The following is a 23553-nucleotide window of genomic DNA, read 5'->3' as shown; positions in this document are numbered from 1 at the left end:
CTGGAAATGTTCAGTATTTTGAAAAATTTAGTCTTTGAATGAAACTTGTTTAAACTTATTCACTTATGGGAAAGACATCTTTTCTTGTGTTAGCTCAGAGCTTCTTTAATGTGAAAGTCTCAGCACTTCCAAAATAAAGGTTTGTCATGGGCTCAGATGACTCAGAATGTGGCTCAGTCTCACTTACCCATGCATACATCCAGACTCTGCTGACGCTCACTTCCTCTGCAAATGGGCTGCTGTTTTACATAACTAAAAGCTTTGATGGACTGGACTATACTTTGAGCTGAATAGAAAAACTGTTTTCAAGAGACTGATTGAAAAATGGATTAATATTGACACCAAATCTTGTAAAAATGAAACAGCCTTAACAAATGTCTTTGCACTGACAGTCATTATGTTGTTTCACAGTGAGTAATAAGCTATCCAAATGTCAGACCCTGACATTACATGACGGTATTCAAGTCTCCTGTGTCGCCTTCAGTCTCAGACAGTAACAAGAATCACAGCGTTTATATGATTAACCTTTTCGAGGCGGCGCCCCGGTGCTCGTGTTCGATCCTCTCAAATTCTTCTGAGGCCAGCACCATCCCACTGTCCGTCTGGTTGTCCTGCAGGGACACACAGTGGGACATCGAGTGAATACAACATCTCTGTCTGACTCTGCTGCTATGCCCATGTCTATCAACAGCAACTACTTTTGGTCATTATGGAGGAGGAAAGAGCTCAGCCAAATGTCACCGCTCTGCTCTCATTTTCAGCATCTGATGAGCAGATAAAGAGCTTACTTGAGGAGATTTCTGTCGGTGCAGCTCCAGAGGCAGTTCTTCAAATGTCTTCACTCTGGGCTGGCACACTTTGGAGGAACCCACCAACACACAGCCGGCGAATGGCACGCAGTTATAATACCTGCTGAAGATGGAAGGAGAGATTATCAGATTTACACAGGAGGCATATCGAGACCTGTGCGTGTTTCTCAGGCATTTAAACTCTGTGTTGTTTTATAAGGAGAAAACTCGACAGGGTGTGTGAGTGAGTACCTGTTGGGCAGAGTGTTGCAGGCCAGCCTCAGCTCCTCTTCAGACGGAGGCTGTGACGAGACCTGTGAGAAACCATCATCCACTGAGCTCTGTGAGGAGTTCAGAGGAACGTAGTCTTTACCATCCTGAAGGAAATGTGTTGAAGATTAAGCCGAGCCCTGAAATCTGGAAGTCAACTAAACACAAGTCAGATCTGTGGACTCACGGGTAGGCTGTTGTCCTGCAGCAAGTCTCCAAGGATCTGCACCAGCGCGGGGAATGTTGGCCTCTCTTTGGGCTCACCTTGCCAGCAGGCCAGCATGATTCCATATCTACCAGCAGAGGGCAGCAACATCACAACCAAGGTGGTCTTCAGCTGCACTGATAAGAGCTACTCTACACGACTCCGTTACTTTCCTCACCGTAATGATTTATTGGCACATTAACACTTGCTTTCCTAGTGGGTTCAGTTAAATCTTGAAATTTTGGACAAAAGAACTTATTCAAAGCAAATGAACAAGTGTTTTTTTTTATCTACATGATAATAAAAAAGATTAAAGTCCTTTTTCTTACATTTCAGGCGATGCAGTCTCTGGTGATCTCATCCTGACCCCATCTTTTAACCGTTTGCAAAACTCTTCATCAATCTGCACTCCGGGGTATGGAGATGCACCTGAGGGAGCACAAGAGACATTCAGTCACATGTCAGGTGAGGTCACTGTGTTTGGATACAGACCACGTGGATTTATTCTTCCTGTCAAAGAGCTTTTTGAAAACAGGGATCAGTCGTTACTTCTACAGAAACAGAAACTTCACAGCTCTGCGAGCCGTTTTATTGAAACTCTGTTCCCTTTGATTTCTGTAGACATGACACCTCGTAAAAGATGAAATGTGCGTGTTGTGATTGTGTTGATTTTTACCGAGAGAAAAGATTTCCCAGAGAAGAACTCCAAAAGACCAGACATCACTCTGGCTGGTGTAAACTTTGTCGAAGATGCTCTCTGGAGCCATCCACTTCAAAGGCAGACGAGCCTGAAAGAGAGCGTTAAAGCACCAGAAAAATGTTTCATCATCGTCAACACACACAGAAATGACACCTGCTGTAAAGGTGAAACATTATGTGGGCGGTTGAGGGGGGAAAAAAGAAGTGTGGTGTCCCTTCAGAGTAGAAAGGGTTGGATGATAAAGCTGGAGGCTTGAAATCAGTGTGAGGTGGCGTACATTGCCTTTCCTGACGTAGTCGGGGTCTTTGTATATGTCTCTTGCCAGACCGAAGTCACAGATCTTCACGATGTTGTTCTCTGACAGGAGAATGTTTCGAGCTGCCAGGTCTCTGTGGATACACTGAGGATACACACAAGAAGACACACACATCATCAATCACAGCACTGCAGACAGGTGTGTGAGTGTGTGTGTGTTTGTGTGTGTGTGTATTTTTCTATGCCAGTTAGAAATTGGGAGTGGACAAAGTCTCGACCAGACTGAGATCTGTGGAGTCACAGCAGGAGGTCTGACATCCCTCACCAAGCTGACAGCTGAACATGCCTACGGGTGGACACTGAGCTGAAGGACTCATTCGAATCTGATGTTCATGATAAAATCACAATAAGACGGGTTAGTCTAGAATTATTTCCATCAGTTAATCACTCTTAATATTATTGCTTAAAGACTATAAGAAAAAATTACAAATAATCACTTTAATTTTAAAAATCAAATGAGGTTCATTTCAATTAGTTGAAAATTAACCTCGTTTCAATGAATTTAAAGCAACATTTTATGAAATAAAGAGCAAAATCCAACATATTTTTCTCACATATCCATTTCTGATTTGATCTATGTTTCAAGTTTAATTTTTTTTTCACCCGGTCTAGTTATTTTGCCTCTGCTGCCTTTGTTTTGATTTGTCCGTACTTATATTTTCATATTTTAATATTTAGTCAAATGTTCATATTTTTCACCTACACATAAGATCTCTTTTTTTATCCTAGCTCAACATTTTGTTATCCTTAAATATCTATCAGGCTCAAAAGCAGGACCTTGAAGGAGAAATTTCATGCTACCCAGCATGCAGCTGTGTAAACGTGTGCCAGTCTGACAGTGAAGCCTCTTGAATCTTAATCTTTTTTTCTTCTTTCCACTACTGTATGAATAGAATAATATTAGGGTGATTATTGTGACATTGTCTTATATTGTTTTGCAAAGCAATTCAACCATTTATCGTGGAGTTCTGTAACCATATGGTGAAAACGGTCTTATCTCACAGTGATAAAGAATCCTTTAAAAAAGTCCTAGATCTAGACGGTGATCTGGATCACCTCAATAATGTAATCACTTCTTCCTTATCCTATTTCAAACATTTCCTGAAAATTTCATTCAGATCTGTTCATTACTTTTTGAGTTATGTTGTTCACAGACAAACTCTACCAAAAACATAACCTCCTTAGTGGGGGTAATAAATTCACTTATAAACTTAAAGGCATGCATAAAACAAGATATGACGTGTGTTCAGTGGCTAAAATTTGCAATTTTGAAGACACACCTCAATGATACTGTTTTTGTCTTTACAGCATAAAGAAGTTTCTCACTGAGACATATTTATTACATTTGTGTGGTTTTGTTTTCTAAGCTCCTGAGAGGAAGTTTCTGACTCTGATTTTTAACCCCTGTGTGGAGAAATACTATTTACTATCAAAAAGATGAAAATGCTCTGTAACCTCAGCATGCTGTCAATCACAGTGGTTACAGGCATTAAACATGGTTTTATAGAGTCAGTCTGTAAAATGTTAAAGAAGCATCATGATTTCCATCAGTTCATCACCAGATAAAGAGCCCGTCACAGGGGCTTCATTAAGCATCAAGAGTTCAGGGGTGTAACCTGTACCAGAGTATTTTTCTTGTCCTGTTTTAGTCTTGAAATAAACTTTATCAAAATTATTCGCTACCTTGTAATTATATGTTTTGAATTCACTATCACAGTTTATTTTGAGAGTTTTAGAAAAACTCAAATGTTATGGACTAAAATAAAAATGTGTCCTCTTTGTGGCTAAAACAATCATCTTAAAACCACTAACAACTGAACAGCTTTGCATTGTGGGACAACTTTCATTAAAACTCCACATAATACCTGCTGTGAACAAGTCTGCAATGCTTCATGACGGCACAGCTCAGGTGTTTGGTAACGTAGTTAATAATCAACAGCCTCGCGTCCTGACGTGCTGGATGATTCAGCCACAAACTGCTGCTTCAGAGAGCAACCTCCGGTGACAATCCAGCTCAGCTCAGCCACTAATTATCTTTGTGAAGCAGACAATTAACCTTTCTAGAGGCCAGGAACTCCATCCCTCGAGCCACCTGGAAGCTGTAGCAAATTAGATCTTCTATCGTCAGAGGGGTCTTCCACAAGTCCTCCACTGCAGAGCGAAGAGGAGGAGAAGGAGTATGAGGAGCGGAAAGGGCAATAATGAAGGGAAAAGAAGTTAATCAGTGGTAACAGTTTAAAATTCAACTCTCTGTAATTAAAAGAGGCTCACTTTTCTCCACCACAGGAGTCTGACAGGGCATGCTGGATGGAGTCTGAGGGTTGATGAGGCGAGAGGAAGACGAGGGTGAGGGCTGGTGACAAGCCCTTTGGTCCATTTGACCGGCCTCAATCATTCGTCTGACTTGACTCTGTGTTTTAGGAGAGCGGTCCTGAGAGGGGGAACAATGCAAATCAGTAACAACAGAGATGTGCAAGAGAGCTTTGTTTGTAAGAAGATGAAGAAAAGAAGATTGTTTCTGAGCTGTAGACATTTAATCGCTGCAGAAAGAACTGCGTCACTTTGGTGCGTTTGATACCCTGTAGGGGAGGAAGAACTCTCTCTTGGCTCGTAGGAAGTTGGACAGGTTCCCGTACTTGCAGTACTCTACTATCACCATCAGTGGACCTGAAAACACATCCACAGATTATTCTACAGTTTGCTTTTTTCATCTTGACCATTAGATGTTAGAAAAATGTTTTTTACAAATGCTGCAATTTCCTCATCTTTCCTCCATCAGAGGAAATAATTTCTGCCTCATGTGGCGAGCTCATTTTTTCAGCAACATATTGTAAATAATGAGACCCTGCGTTCTTTGAGCATTTCCTGTCGGAGATTGGCAGCACAAGGCCAAATTACAACTTCTGTGAAGGGTAAACATTGTCAGATGTTTGTCCCTGAAAATGTGCTACATGGGTCAAATTGATGTACGGATGCTAAATTAGAGGTTTGGAAGAAAAAGAGAGGCAGCTGCTTCACTTCCTCTGCTGGTGTGTGTGCTGTTTCAAATATCCTAAAGAAGCACGAGCTGAAAATTTCAGGCATTCGCCCTGGATATAAATAAATAAGTCGCTGTCCCAACACAAGGAAGATATGCTTTATAAACAACGATACTTTGAACAGATGAACCATAGAAAATAAAAGTCATTCTAAGTAAAAAAAAAAAAAGAAGAAGAAGCTATTTGGTCGATTATTGCAAAGCGACATTTCATAGCACTGCTCTGTCGTGTCTCAAGAGTGAACTGTTGCTCTGAAGAACAAACTGTTTCAAGGTAAGTAGCTCTGGTCGGACTCTGGCAGACCCACTGTAAACACATCACTGAGCAGAACCTGGCCAGGTTAATTTGACATTGGTTTGTTTAAGGCGGGGAAGCCGAGAAATAAAGGAAACAGCAGAGAAAAGAAAACAGTGAAAGACATCAGAGACCTCCATGAAATAAAGGTGACACATGCAGCAGTGACTTAACAGAACACGTTCAGGGATACGGCAGGGTTGGAGACAAAATCTACTCACTATGTTATCCCTTCTTCACTTCATACAACTACTTCTTATTTTCACAGTACCATCACATCTTCATATATGCTGGTAGGCGCCGCCCTGTTGGTTGTGGCTGCCTGTTACAGTAGCTCTCTCTTCCTTGTCCGTTTCTTGTAATTTTTTCATCTCTTACGTCATCTTGGCATTTGGAGTGGATCATTACTTGCTTCTGTGGCTGCATTTTTCACATGTGAAATCAGCTATTGGCAGTCTGTAGCATGTCAATGCTAACTGGTGCAATGCCTGATGTCTTCCCACACTGTGAGGAGAAGGAGGTGAGGACGATGTGCTGGTTCTCAGGTGTGAGCTAAGAAGTGACGACATGGACCTGTCCTTCCATCCATCGTTATTGAGAATGCAAGATCTATCTCCAGTAAGATGGACGAGCTAGCTGTGCTAACCCAGCAACAGAGGGAATACCAGAGGGCAGACGAGCATCATGCTAATCACAGACATGGCTAACGGCGCAAACACTGGACAGAAATGCCACATTGGAACAACTTAACCTGCGGTGAGTGGACAGGAAACAGGAGACAGAGACTAAACAGATCGCTAGAGTCTTAGCTTAGTCCTGGACCCTGTGGAGGTGGAGGCTGGCTGAACTGGACAATGGTGGACATGCTGTCATCATCTATTTTGTTATGGAAATTTGTGCACTTTCTATACACTTTCTTACTTCTGTTTTCTTGATTGCTGCTGTGACTCCTGAATTTCCCCTCAGGGATAGATAAAGTATTTTCTTTTCTTTTCTATTCTGTTCCATTCTATTCTATTCTATTCTATTCTATTCTATTCTATTCTATTCTATTCTATTCTATTCTTAGAAAATATGAATTTCATACCGTTTGGTTTGGTGCAGGCTCCAATTAGGTTGACTACATTTAAGTGATTCCCGATGTGAATCAGGATCTTCAGCTCTGACATCAAGGCCTTATGCTCACTGGCTGTAGCTCCGTCTGAAAAACACATTAAAGTGTAAAATAAAAAATGAAGAACTTCTTACTCGTTAAATTGTGTGTTATGTGTGTATATGTGCTTACTGTGTTCTTTGTACATGAATCATACTCCCAAGAAAAATCCAAAAAATGACTTAAAATGCTTTTAATGGTGCTTAAATGATAGCAGGATTTTACCCTTTAGCATCTTAACAGCCACCGTGTCCAAACTGCTGCTCTTGCTGATGCCATAGATTGAAGCTTCGATCACTTTCCCAAAGGCACCGTGGCCCAGAACCTTTCCTGTATTAGAAGAGAGACAGAGAAAATCACTGCACCCCACAGGTTTGGTTTTAGTCCAAATGGATCATACAAACACTTATGTTTGCTAAATGTATACATCTGGCCTCTTCATAGTTGTTGGGAAGCTATCAGAATCTCAATTGCACAACTGAAGTTGCTGTAGTGGAACAGATGCTTTACCTCAGGGCAATTTTTGAAAGCCGTGCAGAGAATATGCACATTTTTAACATTAGCACTTAACTTGGCAGCATTCTGCCTAGCTGGCTGAGGTCCAGACTCATGCCATTAAGCATTCTGAAAAATGGAAATCTAATTCAGTTTCATCCATCTACTTGCTCCCATCCCATCCTGTAGATTCATCCACCGACTCCTCTTCGCTACCATTTACTCATTTATCCAATCATCCATACTTTTTTCTCCCACCACTCAGTTGGGCTCACCAAGTCGGAGTTTGTCTCTAGAGATCTCCCACTGCGAGGAGTCATAGGGCAAATATTCACACTGCTCATCCAGAGGCACTTCTCCTGGGTCCATGATAATTGACAGATAGCCTGTCTTTATATCTGCAGGGTTAACCTGAGGTACAAAGAGAAAGAAAGGTCAAATAAGAAGAAGAGGGAGGCTGAACAGGAGTCAGCGTAATAGATGAGGTGAGGGAAACACAGCACAAAAGCAATCTGAAGTACACAGGAAAGGTTAGATACACAGAAGAAAAGAAAACACACACAGGTAACCACAGCACAGCAAATAAAACACGTGGTTCTCATGAATGTGGTGTTTTCACTTCATTCAAAGACAAGGGATTATTCGGTTCAGGGACACACACAACTAAGCCTGTATAATGTCAACTATTGTAAACAGACCAAACTATGAAGCACTGTTAGAGCCTGATCTGTAACAATGACCTGAAATGTAAATTTTAGAAAAACAAATAAAATCCTCAAATGTTATAACTGCTCGGTAATGTGACAGTTGGTAACTTTTTGGGCTTAGCATCTTGTTACATTTTGGGTCGTTACATATCAAGCTTTAACAAGCTCTTTCTGTTTCTACTTAATGACGTGTACTTGTACTTTTCTCTGCTTTGACTTTCATCGTTTTTGTAGTTTTGTGGAAATACTCAAAGCTCTACAAGATTCAAAAAAGCTCTCAGCAGGATATCAGTCAGTTTTTACTTCGTCCCTAGTCGATGTTTACATGGTAAAATATTCAACGAGGCATTGACATAATTCATGAGTCATAGAGCTGAAGGCCAGGAAATAAACCAGCAACCATTGTGATGAGGATCAACCATGAGCCACTAACAGTTCTCCTGTTGTTTCTATGATATGAATGTTTTCATTGCTGCTAGTAAGGAAAATTAAATCTAGACAACACTTTCATTTTGGAATTACCAAAATATTTTGTTACGTTACTTAAGTAAAAATTTGTGGTATCTATGATTTACTTGAATAATTATTTTTAGCCAACTTTTTACTTCTACTCTTCCAGGCAAATATCTGTACTTTCTACTCTACACATTTTAAAAATAGCGTCACAACTGCTGTTTCACTCCAGCTTGTCATCGTTCAAAGAGACACACCAACTTTAATATCTATACTTCTACCTATGTAATGAATGTGAATACTTCTGACACTTCTGGTGAGGACACTTTTTTATATATATTTTTTTCTCATATTCATATGTACAGAAATGCATAAATGTAATCATTTAGTGTCATACGTCTGTGCAATCGTTTCTCTATCTCTGTGTGATATCACTGCAATACTTCGAAGAGCAACAACAGGCATGTCCTAGTGACTACCATTCCCACACTTCAAGTTGCTGCTCAGCAACAGCGTGGAGCGATCAAATATGTGACCAAGAGAGGGGAAATAAAAGTGATTCCAGCCTCATTAAAGACGCCCTTGTTGATTGGGCTAATAGCTCTAGTGGCGCTAATTCGATTCACTCCTAGCAGATACCGCAGAGAAAATTACAGACTCTCTGAAAGATCAAACGGGCTGTGCCGACTCTCAGACAGACATATTGTGTGTCAGAGGTTAAAGTGTCTCCGTCACAGCCCGTCAGCTTCTCTCTCAAAAACACTCAGACACTCAGGGAACGGCGGTGCCCTCTGACCCTCTTCACGTTGCAGAAGATGAGGATGAGCAAGGCCCAGAAGAAAACAGCGATGACTCCCGTCCCGATGAGGATTACAATCTCAACGTTGGCCTTGTCACTTGAACCTTGACAAAGGAAAAGAAATAAAAATATATATCGTTTTGAGATGCTGATGTTATGAATACTGAGTGTCTGAAACCTTTCCTTTTTTTCATCTGTGGTGATGTGACTCTCTACTTCCTGTAGGGGGTGCTGTGTTACAAACTATCCCAGTTTCCTTGTGAGCTCCTTACATTAAATCTTTACTTTATATAAAAGTGTTTAACAGCCACGTACTTTATTAAGCCATTCATCATGAGCACGCTCTAAGCAGAGCAATTCAATTACTCTCTGAATACAGAACATTTGTGCAGTCAGTGACTTTCTTTTCGATTTGGAGAGCTGTTCATAACAAAGGGCTCGAATTCTACATCTGCAGACTCATTGTGAGACTAAAAACTGTGCGTTTTGTGTGTGAAAATATAAGCTTCAAGGCAGAGGTTGCAGGTCTGAGTGCACTCGAAAAAGGATGTCAGCTGCTGGAGTGTACAAGTGGATACAGGTGGTGTCTTAACACTGTGGACTAATGTGTGCATGTGTGTGTATGTCTCACCGATGACCCATACAGCAGCCGAGGAGTTGACACAGCCACCCTGGTTGCAGGCTCTGCAGGTGTAAAGCCCCGCGTCTTCCTCCCTGACCCGCTGGATACTCAGCGTGCGATTTGAATCCTGCAGCTGGATCCCTGCAACAAGGCACTGAGGGTTAGTGACACATACTCACTCACACACACACACACACACACACACACACACACACACACACACACACACACTTCTTTAATAATAGACCTCTCAGAAAATCAGGCCAAGCTTTAACAACCATTCTTAATTCCTATCACACACCTGGACTCTAATCAATAGCATTTATTTATAATCCCATCACCCCGTGCTTCTGCCACATGTCCCAGAAGCCTCTCTGAGCAAACCCAGAGCATCAGCTGTCACTCAGACCCATATTGACCACCTCTTCTCCCCTCTCGTCTCCTCCTTCAGATGTTAAGAAGAGGAGCTGCAGAGCAGGCTAATGAGCCTCATCTATCGGCTGCAGAGTTTAATGTGTGTGCATGAGGGCGTGTGGGTGTGCATGGATGTGCAACACCCGTACGAGCCTTCTTGTCACTGTTTCTGTTTGACACATTTGTTCAAGAGTATGTGTGTGGGTGGAGCTGGTGGGTGGTTGTGTTTTTATTCCCCCTTTTGAAAAAAGCTGGATTATCATTTATCATGAAACAAAGTACAAAAAAAGGGCTACATCTATTCACAAAGCTCATTGTTTACAGTGAACTTTCTAATGTGAGATAAAAACAAAACACATCCAGCTGGAAAATCACAAAATTGATAGACTTGGATGATAAAGCAGACCTTCTTGAAGGAAATTCTAGGATAAATGCAAAGAAACAGTGAATGATATAACAACAGAGGAATGATTATGTTAAGCATAAAAGGAAGCCATATAAAAAAAAGCAGTGACAGTTACATCAGCAAAAGTTTTTGCCGATAAAAAACTAATATTTATTCAGATAATGAACACAAACATGTATTAAATTCCCAAAGTGTGAAATCTTCATGAGTTTCTCTCAGTGTACCTGTGTTTCTATGTGTGGCCGTGTGGGCAGGTGGGCGGCTGCACTGTTGTGTAAACTCATACATCACCTGTGTAGGTGTGTTCACCCACCTGACATTTGGTGCAGAGGCAGATTGTCTTTGAACCACGAGAGGCTGGGCAGGGGTCTGCCCTCAGCGTCGCACTCCATCCGGAGGGACTCTGTCACATTCACCGTCTGGTTGGTGAGGCTACGTCTGTACCGTGGTGCCTCCAGGGCTACGGAGAGAGAGACAGACCAAAACACACGCAGAGAAAGAAAGAAAAGGAATTCACTGTTACAGTCAGCGTTTATGTGAACTCTGAATGATGTAAATGTTTCTGATTTTCACTCAAGGGTTTCCTCGCACTGGCAAAGGGCAAAACCAAATAATCCTGTTGAAATGAACATCCATCCTCAAGGCGATAAATTAAGGTTACAGCTCCCGACATGAATGAAATATGGATTTGTTTGTGTGTCGAAGCCCTGCAGCATCTCAGCTCTGTTTTCTGTCACTACATACGAATAATGTGCAAACAGCATGTACTCTCTGTGTTCCGTGAGGATGTGGGTATCAGGCTGCGTGGGCACTTTCTCTGTGCATGTGTGTATTTTTAAGCTTACAGCAGCTCCTCCATGCCCATTTAGACCTGTGTGTGCTTCCGCTGCCAAAGGGCTGAGCTTTTCTCTATAATTAGCAGCTGTTAAAGCGACTCCTCTCCACCAGTGCATATGCATGTACGTCTGAGTCTGCAGCTTTCGTCTCTTTTATCACTCACCTTTGACAGAGATGTACTTGAACAGGCACTGTTTCTCTCCACTTCGCCTGCTCTGAGCCTCGCACACGTAATGACCCTCATCCTGCAGCTGTATGGAAGCAATGGTGAAGTCCAGGACCCAGCTGTTAGAGGACTCCTGGAAGGAGAGCTGACCATCCAAGGTATTGGCATACAGGTGCACGCTCCGGCAGTCCGGCTCTTGGGGTCCGCCCTGCTCGTCCTGCAAGGCCTGAGGGTTAAGGCGATACCACTGCAGGTGCTCGTAGGTGTAATTGTCAGCGCTGCAGCACAGAGACACTCTCTCCTGCTCCAGAGGATTCTCTGAAGGCTTAACATCCAGGCTGAACCCCTCGGGGATGGCTTCAAAGACACAGAGAAGGGCACGTGAAATGGTCAGACAGACGAAGAAGGCTCATATTTCAGGGCAAACACTTGTTAAGCAGTGATGTACTTCTGTCAAATGTTTGCGAAACAGAAAAAAAACACCTAGCAAATACTGACTCATATATCTAATAGATAAAGTCTTCACCAGTACTGGTCATTCGACTGACATGCTCTTTGGCTTGTGCCTGGGAAGCCCAATCAATAATCTGTTCATGTCCTCAGGTAGAAATTGATGTTGCCTCTGAATTTATTTCAGTGTCCAAAGCTCCAAGCCCTGTGGACTCTATTCAGCTCCACTGTTATGTATCAGCACAGCCTGTGTGAAAGACAGAGTCACCGTGGAGTCGACCACTGGTTTGTGAAACTCTGTTTTCAGGTCTGCGTCTCTCAGCTGACAGGTCATTACGGTCGCAGCCAGTCAATCAGAGGTGTATACTCCCTGAAGCACACTCTGCTTTTTTGTCAATTTAACCCTCAATGACACCATGATTTAAACCTACATATGAAAAGTGATTAATCTGTATAACAGAAAAGACTAAAAGTAAAGTGAAATTACTCATATAATGTTTGCAAAAATTGAGTCCTTTGCGTGATAATCCTCTTGCGATAATTCAAACAATTTGTGGATTTGATTTAAAGGTCCCATATTTTGCAAAAATCCCTTTATTAAGTATTGTGAAATTTGTGAGTCTTTGGCTTTCCTCCCAGCCCACAAAATGTGATATTTAATGATAAAACCTGTACTAAGTAGTGCTTGTGAATGTAAAATCCTGACCCAAAACGAGCTGTTTGGATTTCGGGGCTTTGTCGACGTCAGAGATTCCCTTTTTTGACCAATCAGGAGCAAGTCTGACCTGATTGGTCCACTGGAACAGATACCCCCTGAATGCTGAAGTTGAAGAGCCATCACTGCTCTGTTTTTGGCTGTAAACAACCACATAGTTCCATGCACAAGCTTCTCATCTCGGAAGATACTGAGACTGAATGGCTAGAGTTCAAACTGTGCATGTGTGTGCTAGTTACTTCACGGCTGACTGCTTTTCCAACTTTGGACAGTACAACAGAGGGCTAGTGAATAGACTGGTCCTGAATCCATGCGTGTTACCAACCATCCGCCAACAAACCTCTGACCCTGGAAATGTGAGTATTTTAAATGCTGTGTGCTGTGGAGCAGATGTAAAAGCTTTTCTTCAGTGTCCCCCTGTCTCTGTGTTAGCTTCAGGATGCTAACTTTAGCTGCGGTTAGCCTGTTGTTTTACCCTGTAATGTTACTGTAAATGAGCTTCGCTGTTTTCTAAACATTGTGCACTCAGAGCTTGTGGCGCCGCTCTCAGTGACGCAGAAGAGCGGGGCGGTATCAGCGGTGGCTCATTTACATATGAAGGTCACGCCCACTAAATCAGAGCGTTCTGAACAGAGGGGCTATGAGAGCCTGGAAACAATGCTGCTGTGCTTGATTTGTTGGCTTTTTGGACCAAAACATGTTACTACCATTTCATGAAGACATCAATGATCCGTATTAAACTGCAGAAAAGGAGCATGATATGGGACCTTCAATTTTCAAATTAAGTATATATGTTCACATCAAAGGTTTTTGCAGGGAAGTTAAAGTATTAAAAATTTTCTTTATTCTCAGAAGGTAATTGTACATCAGGCCAAAGCTTATAAAATAAGACATGTTTGATTTTGTCAAAGTAGGGTAAATAAAAGTTGTTGTTCTTGTCCCTAAAGTTGCAAACTTATTTTTTCTGTTTTAACAAAGACAGTTTAAAGAAGACCCAAACCTTTTCTAACACTGCTGTTTTCATACTGAAGATGGATTTGATCTTACACCGTGGTGATGAAATTAACAATAGTAAGAAAAGTGAGTAAAATCATTTCACTCATAAAAAATTCATAAACAGCTCTTATATCATCATAATCAATATCAGCACTAATACTTTTAATCATGCGTCCATGGTTAAGTCTATCCAGACATACTTACTGGTTACATAGAAGTAGATCAGTCGCTCATCTTTGCCAACTTTGTTTTCAGCACGACACTTGTACATTACTGAAATACTGGCGTTTCGAATCTGAAGCCGACTCACAGTCTGTAGGCAAAAAAAACAGGATGAGTTAAAAAAAAAGAAGTTGTTAAAAAAAAACATGCAGATTAAAAGAAAGGAGAGCAGTATGCTTTCATTTTATTCTTCATGCTCTGACATAAACCAGGATCCTCGCTGACGGGCGAATGAGATGCAAACTCATTCAGGTGCAATTGAAAAACATCAAGACTTTATGTGCATACAAGTGTGTTTGCGCATGTTAGCAAACATGTCATGACTTCCGCTTATGGCTGTGTTTTATAAATGAGCAGGCGTGTGTTTATGAGTGCACATGTAACCCCTTACATGTGTGTGTGTGCGTGTGTGTGTGTGTGTGTGTGTGTGTGTGTGTGTGTGTGTGTGTGTGTGTGTGGATGTGTTTACAACCCGTCGTTGCAGGAAGTCTGCAGAGGAAAGCTGTTCTAAATATTTCTACTGTGGAAATGGTTCTTGATTGACAAATTTTGTTATGGAGCTCAGAATTTGGGACGCTTACATAAAAAAACATCACAGTTCGAGGATAAGTCCACTTACATAAATGTCTTCTTTTTATCTTCTACTTTAATTTCAATCATATTCTGACACTTTTGAAGCAAATAATGCAACCCTCCATAGCAAAATCATACTTCACACCACTATTCATACTACTATCAATCATCCTTGTACTCCTGAAGAGATGTGTCAATCATAATCAAACAAATATAATCTACCTTTTCTTGGCCGTCCACCACTTCCATGGATGTTTCGATAGCCTCGATTTCATTCAAAGCATTCTCTAAGTAAATGTCCTGCCAGTTCTGACAGTCTGCAATCCTGTCACCCTTCCTGTCTCGCCGGACCCTGGGGACAAACACAAACCCATTCGTGACATCTCTCCTCATTGACATGCATGGCAGAAAGTGAGCTGTGGGGGAGAATCCAGAAGCACATCAAACCAGACATCCTGAGGTTTTTTATGAGGTCTTTGTCTCCTCAAACTAGTTTGCATTTCTGATAAGAACATCAGCCAGAACAGCCCAAAAGCAGAGGCCATAATGTTCAGTGTCCCAGCAACTAATGAACAAACGATGGTTTCCGTTTCTATTACAAGGATGCATAGTGTGAAGACTGCAGCACAACTAATGATCATGAAATGGATTTTTGTTTTGCATTTTCGCCTTAAGGCACAACTGCAGTATTCTATTCTGTAACAGCATACAAACAGCTGCACTCCACAAACAAGCTGAACCAGAAAAAATATGAATATTAATTTTTGTGTGTAAAACGTGATTGAATTATCCAGTTTTCATTTCCTCCACATTTTTTTTCTCCTAGTAATAACTGAAAGTAAAAATGCATTGCTGATATCTTTACATACACATCTGTGTATATACAGAAACCCAGTTTGACAGATGCTGGGTTTCTATGCAATGTCTACTTCTTCACCCATACGCTGACAGTGTGGTGATAGCAACGCCAATCCTGATCTGTCCACCACTTTGATCTGAAATGGAATATTTCAACAAGTTTCCTGTGGATTACTGTGAAACTGATACACTCACTCATTTTCCAAAAGGGACCACAGAGGTTTTTGTTAATCTTCTAATTCTCTACGCAGAGCCTCCATGAAGGGAAAGTTTGAGTTTGAGTTGTAAGATGGTTAACTCGGCCCATTAGTACGTATGTACACAGAGGAACCAGTCCAGATTACTTTAAATTATTATCATTATTATTATTATTATTATTGTTGTTGTTGTTGTTGTTGTTGTTGTTGTTGTTGTTGTTTTTATTATTATAATTATTTTATTTCATTTTTTTGTGTGTGTTAATTAAATCATATCTTCCGGCTGAGAGATACTCGCACCTAAGCAGATCTTGTTGTTTTATCAGATCACATTTAATTCAAATTCATCACACAACATTAAATGTGTTCATGTGTAAGATTTCGAGTTTCTCAAACACTGATGATTTAACTTTGAGAAAAGCACAAAGCTCCTTGATATGTCAGCAAATTAGAGCAAAAACACAACTCAAGCAGTTCTCCTTATCTTTGACAGTTAAATCAACAAAACAATGAACTGAATTAAAATGTGTTCTGGGTGTCATCTTTTATTTAGACTTTATTCTTTCAATAAAGGCATTGTCTCTTCACAATCTCATTTTGTTTAATTTATTCACTTGCAAGGGCCCAAAGAAACTAAAATTTAAGAGTTCAGAGGTTGTGGTGTGTCAATTTTACCTTCACAGTTTTCTTTCACAGCACCAAGCACTGTTAAAGCTGGAGCAGTTGAAGAGCCAGAGCACTGGCTCTGCCAGCTTTGACTCATGTGAATCACAATGTTTAAAACAGTCATGTTGTGTATGTGAAGACTCCAACTTCAGCAAATAACTGGGTGACCTGGCCATGATTTGGTTGCCACGGGATTACTTCAGCAGTGGCCTCAAGGTTTCGGTTAATCCATGATTTGAGTCTTTATGAAACACATTGCTTACTGTTTTCTGGCCCTCGCTTGGCATCTACATTTACATACATTTAAAAGGGAGGATATTAATAAAATCTCTTCCGAGTCCCACTTGCAAATGAATGTATAATTACTAAAACATCAGAGATTAAAAAACGCAGGAGGAGGGTCATGCTTTCTGCACCAAAAGAGGGAAGTACCCACACACTGACGCTGTGTCTATTGTTACAAATCCACTGCAACAATACACATCCATTTTTTAGTCTACCTGTACGTCTTTAGGTACGAGAGTCAACTTTTCCAGAAACTTTGTTGAGATCAGAGCTTAATTAAGGACACTTTGGCGGGCTGACACTTTAACAATGGCTCCTGTGACCCCAGACAGATTTGATATTCCTACACTTTATGTCTAACCATCTTATCAAAAAATGAAAATTCAATTCTTATTGAGCAGAAAAGGTCAAAACAGCCATATCTCAGTCAGTGGCGATGAAATATCGCAGGGGAACGCAGAGGAAAAATATGAACCGTAGGGCTGGGGCGAAAGTTGAGCCAACCCAGCGGCTGTTGTGTGTTCCCTGCCCACAGGAACATGCTTAGTGCCTTGTTTGCATGTTTTCTGCCCACATGGAAAGGTCAGGAGAGGAGTTATGAATCTAAAACTTAGGCCTTGGAGGGGAATGGAGGCAGGTGAGCATTATGAGAATATTCAGGAGAAGCGTCCTCAATATGGGGGCTTATAAAGGAAAAATAACTGAATACTTTTGTAGATGGCCTCCCTGAGAATCCATTATTCTGTGCAGTGAGATCTCACTGAGATGGAGAAAAGGTTCAGAGCCCAGGGCGATGCTTGGCAATAAATACGAGAGTGTGCATTTGAGTTTATGTGTGCATTTAACCGAGTGTGCGTGTGATATATAGCACCCTGATGGGTTCAAACACACCAAGATGGGTTCTGTGTATTTGAGTGTGTGTGTGTTTGCCTACGAATCTTGGAAAGTGAGACGGCTGTGTGAGAACTGAAGCATGGCCAACCAGCTGCAGAGAAACAGAAACGTTATCGCTGCGTGGGGGAGGAAGCAGGTCGGACACCAAACAGGCACTCTTTCCTTTCGTCTTCTCGTTCCTCTTTTTGCCTCTCCTCCACCTTCCTCCTAATCCCTTCTCTTTTTACCCACCTCCACATATCTTTCTTCATCGTCTCCTCCCTCTTTCCTAGACACAGTGTCAGTGGATAATTTCACTCTAACCTCTTCCTCCCCTGCTTCCCACTCCTCTCCTCTTGTCTGTCCTGTTCGATAAAACCTTTTTCTGCTCCCACACACAAAACCATCACTTCTGAGTGTGTGACTGTTCGTATTGAGGAGAGCGGATTTTATCTTACAGTCTGCTCTGAGTGCTGTTGACGATACACGGGCCCCAGGCCCTCCACTGCCAGCTGACGGAGGGAGCAGGGAGCCCGTATGCAGTGCATGTGAGAGTCTGGCTGCTGCCACTGGGGTAGGGGCTGGATGGATCTGCCACTTCTTTCTCATGGATCTGAGGAGGGACTGGAAAAGAGGAGAGACACCTAATATGAGTCAGAGTAACAGATGTGTCTCAGCATATTTTCATTTGGCAGAGAAAATGAACTCCATGGACTTGTTGGCAGTCGGTCACAGGAAAAGAGAAAACTGCCCTCAAAATCATGGCGCACTGCTTTGAAAAATTCAAAATAATCTGAAAATTGAAGACAGGAAACTAAAACACACACTTAAAACCAACTAGGCCACAGAAATCAGAGAGAAATCCATGGTTAGCTTAAAATGAAAGAACATCAACCCTGAAAGGGAAAAATCAACTAAAGCTTGTGAATGCACTTTGTTGTGTTTCAGTCTCAGATTCTACTTCACCAAGAAAAATGACACAACGCGACGACACAGTAAACTGATTTTCATTTATATTCTCAGACTTCTCTTCCTTGTGTGTTTTTTTGTTGATTCAACACTCAAACCACACACTTTATGTCTGAACACTAATCTTATTTTTCCAGTTGTTGTGTGTCGACGGCTACCGAATGCTATTGTCCTTACTTGGAAAAGGAGTAAACCTCTGGAGTTTTGTAGCAGTAGTGCTAATTATTGCACATCCTCTGGTTTTGTTATACACAAAACATCTGGCTGAAGTCCTCTGAGGGTACACAGACAAACAGGCTGGTTACCGTTGACAACAAGCGTGATGTTGAGCCTTCTCTCAAGCGCAGCGGCACTGTTCTTCAGCACCACCGTGTAGAGCCCAGAGTCCCCCTGAAACACCTCCTTAAACTCCAGGGCGTGGTTCGGGTGCATCCTTAGTCTTTTAATCTTGAACTCAGGAAGCTGGTTTATCAGCTTTCCATCTTTATACCTGTATGTCACACACAGACACACACACTTCATGAACACATGTATTTCCTCCACTTGAGGAGAATATGAAAGTGTAAGAAGAGTTTCATCTTACCATTGGGTTTCAGGTGTAGGGAACGCAGAAACATTTACTTGTAATTTAAAGAATTTCTGTCCAGCAGTAACCTCCACCACCTCTTTGTTTCTGTAGTTCAGGCTGATAAATGGCTTTTCTGGAACAGGATACACACTCATTAGTATGAGTTAGTCCCTGCACTGGTCCAAATCCCAAAGTTGAAGTTAGCTACAGCTCTGAGAGTCCACTGCTTTGAAACATTGGACAGGAAAGCTCCTTTTGATTCAAAGCTGGCCTAAAACCTTCAGTCAAAACTTATTCAATCATTCCTCAGCTCTGTGTCAAAACAATCATTTCCTATGGAGACCATGTTAAAGCCGAGTGTGCAAGAAGTGGTTTCGTGCCAAAGTATTAGACTGTTAATAGTAGTACCCTCAGGCTGCACCCTTCTTTGACTGATCTGGCTTCTGGCTATTGTGAGATTATGCTAACAAAAAAAGCTCCATAGATAACGTTCTGTATTCATTATTGCTGTGTGATGAGGAATACAAAGTCTGCTTGTTTCCCTGAATTTTAACATCTGAATTGAAATGTCCCTCCAGTCATCACAGACACTTTTGTAAATGTAAAACAGACATCCACAGCCCCCAGATGGAGATTCATGCTGCTGTCATGTAGATTTAAGCAGGTAGTGGATGTGAAAAGGCAGAGCCCTTTCAGTCTGTCCAGTACTCCAGTTTTAAACCCAGACATTACACTCAGCTCTAGTGTGTGTTTAGGGTAGGGTTGCAAAGATGTGGAAAAGTTCTGGTACATTTCTGTAAAGTTTCCTCAAACTTTACGTGGGAATTTAGTTCTAGGAATATTGTTAATTTTGGGGTTTTATTCCATCAATTTTAATGAATTTTTCAAAAAAAAAATTCCCAGAAATTTGAGGTCTGAATTTTTTTTTCTTGTGAACAACTTTAAACAAGGTTTTCAAAAATGATCTTTGATGAAACATTGAATTCAAATTCAGCTGTGTACCATGAATCACATGCAAACAATTCCAAGCACATTTGATCATCATCCATCACTACTTCACAAGCCTTCTTCTTGACTTGGAGTCTAGAAGTCTTGAGGGAACCTGAAGGGAAATTTAAGATCTACAGTTCTAAAAACTCATAAGTGACATTTATTAATGCTGTATCAGGCATATTTGCATGTATGTTTGCCTATGACAAATATTTATGCCTATATTCATGACAGAAAGACTCAGTGAAAATTTCAAAAAAGTTCATTTATGATGTTGTTTAAAAATATGGCATTAGCCTCTTAAGACCCAAGCTTTTGTCTGGTGTGCAATTTTAATTTAACTTGCTATTTGGGATAAGTAAGACCTAATAAGTATAGTATAATCCAATCCAATCCAATCCAATCCAATCCAATCCAATCCAATACACTTTATTTATATAGCACATTTTTAAAAACATTTAAGTTCACCAAAGTGCTGCACAGTTAAAATAACATAAAAGAAATAAAATCAATTTAAATAAAACATAGAAACAAATAAGAGTCATAAAAAAGGGGTTAAGACCACAAAAGACATAAAAGGACACAGATCACACAACTCCCATTCTGAGTTAAAAGCCAAAGAATAAAAGTGAGTTTTAAGACCTGATTTAAAAGTCGTTAGGGTGGGGGATGTTTTTATTATAAGTGGCAGATCGTTCCACGTAATAAACAAAATTAGTCTTTGTACGGAAAGTTTGATTATTTGTGTGACAAGTTCTCTACTAGTTGTTTGTTAGTAGAGTTATTTTACTGAAATACATTGTTTTTTCTCTAAAATGGGTGTAATGTTGTGATATCACCAAAAGATGACATGGGCAGTGTCCCTAAATGTGGCTAATAGGTCAAAGTTTAAAAAAAAAGAAGTCTCATGGGCCTAAGAGACAGAAATGTAATGTCCACATATGTAGACACTGGGTCTTAAGAGGTTAGACATATTTGCTTGTATGTCTGCATATAAAAAACTGAAATGTTTAATTTTTATATTTGTATACAACCAGGTGAATGCAGTTCATATAAATTCCCAAAAAATCCTGTTTATTTTCAGAAATTGCTATGTTAAGTTTTCAACTTTGATCCCTGTAATTTTGCAGCCCTAGTTTAGGACCTGCTCAGCCTAGCATACTCATTCACCTCTACATTCTCTGCTTTACACTGGGTTATCAACACTTCATTGCATTGGTGAGCTTTTTGTCAGTTGTAAAAATTCATTAAAAAAAAAAAAAACTCAGAATAAAAAAATGTTGGGCTCTCAGGCTGATTCACACTGCTTACCGTACACCATGACTTGAGTGAGTTGACTCAGTGTTGTTTCCGTGCTGGTGACGCTGCAGCTGTAGGGGCCAGTGTCTGTGACGTTCACGCTGTGGATGGTCAGGATGCTCACAGCCTCTGTGGCACGAGACAGAGCTTCACGGTGGGATCTTGTGTCGACTCGACTGTTCGTCTGGTGAAAAGAAACTGTTGAGTTTTTTTTTTTGTGCTTTGACTTTTTCAAAACATGCAACAAGCTGTCACTGCTGTGTACCTGTTTGCCAGGGTAAGACCACTGAATGTCCACTCCAGCCTGGAACTCCACCAATGCCGTGCAGTTCAGGGTGAGGGCCTCCCCTACGATCAGCTCCACAGGGTCCTCAGGAAACAGCTTGACATCGTAAACCTTACTTCCTGCCAGGGAAAATGAATGAGGGAGAGGGAGGGACAGGGGGACAGTGGGAGAGGTCACGGTGGCCTCTTCAGCAGTTTTTCCTTCCTTTCTCCACCAGAGGAAACGAGGAGCCATCCTACTATAAAGAATTGTCTGTCACTTGCTCGCACTGTTTCCATTCATGTGTCAAAATAAAAATTAGTGCGGGAAATTAAAATGGAATAAAGTGAAGACTCCATTCAAGATAAGAAAGAAAAGCAAAAAAAAATCACGACTGGACATTGGCCAGAGCCTTTGATACTTAAGCCACCTCTCTGTGCAGTCACTGGAAATTGCGTGGTGTCTAAAATAACACGAAGGCCAGTGAGGTCTGCTCAGCAGACTGTGATTGCCTGATTGTTTTAACGCCCCATTAGCTTCAGGACTGAAAACTGGCTCTCAGCTTTCGCCTCTGACTGATGCTGCTGTTAGGTTTGGCCTGGAGCAGTGGGTATGAGTTTCCCTTCGCCCTCTGAGGAGTGAGGGGAATGATCTCACATCACACAGCGCAGAGCCTCCAGGTCCCTCAAAGTTCACTCACACACAAGAGGCAAAAACCACATGAAATCTCCTCTCCTCTCCTCTTCTTCTCTCCTTTTCCTCTCTCCTCTTCTTGGTGAAAATTGAATTATGCCCTCGCCTCTCTTCCTTTTCAGTCTTTTCTTTTAATTCTGAAAGCCAAATGGCATATCTTCCCACATAAAGAAGGGAGTTGTTCAGGAAGAGACAGCATAATGAAATAAAAATCCTTCAAATGGTCAGCATGAAGACATAACCAGCAGAGTGACAGCTGTGTGGAATAATGGTGACAGTGCAATCATTCTGGTGCCACCTTTGATTTCCTGCTTAATTTTTCTTTCAAATCTAATTTAATTGTCTGCACTGGAAGCTGCTGGTGTTAATGTCTGAATGATCCTTCAAAATATCTCACTGGAACATGAGAGGAAAACTCAAGAGCTGCATCATCTAATTTTCTTCCTCTTGTTGCAATAAGACCACGGGGGGGGGGGGGGATACTTTTGCATTTTTAAAAAGCAGAGTGCAAAAAAAACATGAAAAAAATCACCAGATGAGAAATGAAACTTTCCATATGACCTTGTGGTTTTCTCAACAAACTCAGTACCGAAACTTATTTCTTTGCCATAAATATCAAGCTGAAGAGTCAAAAGACCTGCTACTTCTTCTTAAGGGTTTCCTAAACGTGCTGAACCTGCTCACTGAAATCAAACTTACCTCCTGTTTTGGTGCAATTTATGCTCCAAAAACAGCTCACATCACAACTCTGATGTGAGTGTGTGTGTGTGTGTCTGATGTGGATGTAATTTTTAAAAGAAAACTTCAGGTGTACTTAAGTTGATTGCTGCATTTCATGGAGCATTTCTTTTTTGGCAGTACTTTCTTTAGACAAAGTTGTCAAACTTTGAGACACTAAAACTAGCCACTATATTGATTTAGTACTGAAAGCCAACGTCTGCTGGCTGTGTAGCTGCAAACACATAAACAGGCTGCTGCTCAGTGAGGAAGAAGACATCAAAGGCAAGAGAGGCAGTGGAGAAAGTTGTTTGTCTTATGATGCTGTGTTGATCATTTTAAACAAGCTGTCTGCAGCTACGTGTTGCCAATCATTCACCAGCTCTTTTATTTAAATAAATATTTAATAATGCTTTGTGTTGATTTCTGCCATGCATGAAGAAGACGCGCTGACTGAAGTGTTTTGTATTTCTGACCCTGCCGTCTCCCTTTTCCTTTGAAACGTAGATCCACATTCATGCTCATTATGGGAAAGAAGAAATTCTCTTCAGAAAA

General features: G+C 41.1%; 1 protein-coding gene across 4 annotated transcripts in view; it reads right to left on the bottom strand.

The window, feature by feature from the left end:
• Window positions 1-23553, bottom strand: part of flt4 (fms related receptor tyrosine kinase 4) — a 63053-nt gene that overhangs the window by 2476 nt on the left and 37024 nt on the right. For 2 of the 4 annotated variants that reach the window (XM_074674534.1, XM_074674531.1), the window contains exons 6-29: window positions 21589-21728; window positions 21336-21507; window positions 19050-19167; window positions 18772-18956; window positions 17956-18121; window positions 14841-14970; window positions 14028-14136; window positions 11660-12019; window positions 10973-11119; window positions 9849-9980; window positions 9215-9321; window positions 7534-7669; window positions 6989-7093; window positions 6698-6811; window positions 4857-4945; window positions 4550-4709; window positions 4335-4429; window positions 2241-2363; window positions 1940-2051; window positions 1593-1692; window positions 1246-1351; window positions 1041-1165; window positions 789-912; window positions 526-611 (exon numbers count right to left, since the gene is read on the bottom strand). In XM_074674534.1, coding sequence (XP_074530635.1) covers window positions 526-611; window positions 789-912; window positions 1041-1165; window positions 1246-1351; window positions 1593-1692; window positions 1940-2051; window positions 2241-2363; window positions 4335-4429; window positions 4550-4709; window positions 4857-4945; window positions 6698-6811; window positions 6989-7093; window positions 7534-7669; window positions 9215-9321; window positions 9849-9980; window positions 10973-11119; window positions 11660-12019; window positions 14028-14136; window positions 14841-14970; window positions 17956-18121; window positions 18772-18956; window positions 19050-19167; window positions 21336-21507; window positions 21589-21728 — 3241 coding nt within the window. The remainder of the gene's footprint in view (window positions 1-525; window positions 612-788; window positions 913-1040; window positions 1166-1245; window positions 1352-1592; window positions 1693-1939; window positions 2052-2240; window positions 2364-4334; window positions 4430-4549; window positions 4710-4856; window positions 4946-6697; window positions 6812-6988; window positions 7094-7533; window positions 7670-9214; window positions 9322-9848; window positions 9981-10972; window positions 11120-11659; window positions 12020-14027; window positions 14137-14840; window positions 14971-17955; window positions 18122-18771; window positions 18957-19049; window positions 19168-21335; window positions 21508-21588; window positions 21729-23553) is intronic. The other 2 variants (XM_074674532.1, XM_074674533.1) reach the window with 2 other exon arrangements.

The sequence above is a fragment of the Halichoeres trimaculatus genome, unplaced genomic scaffold (genome assembly GCF_033239565.1).
Source record: "Halichoeres trimaculatus isolate MK-OKI-2021-1 unplaced genomic scaffold, fHalTri1.1 fHalTri1_scaffold_7, whole genome shotgun sequence".
Classification (NCBI taxonomy): Eukaryota; Metazoa; Chordata; class Actinopteri; order Labriformes; family Labridae; genus Halichoeres; species Halichoeres trimaculatus.
Note: the sequence above shows the minus strand (reverse complement) of the source record. Positions and strands in the feature narration are given on the sequence as shown.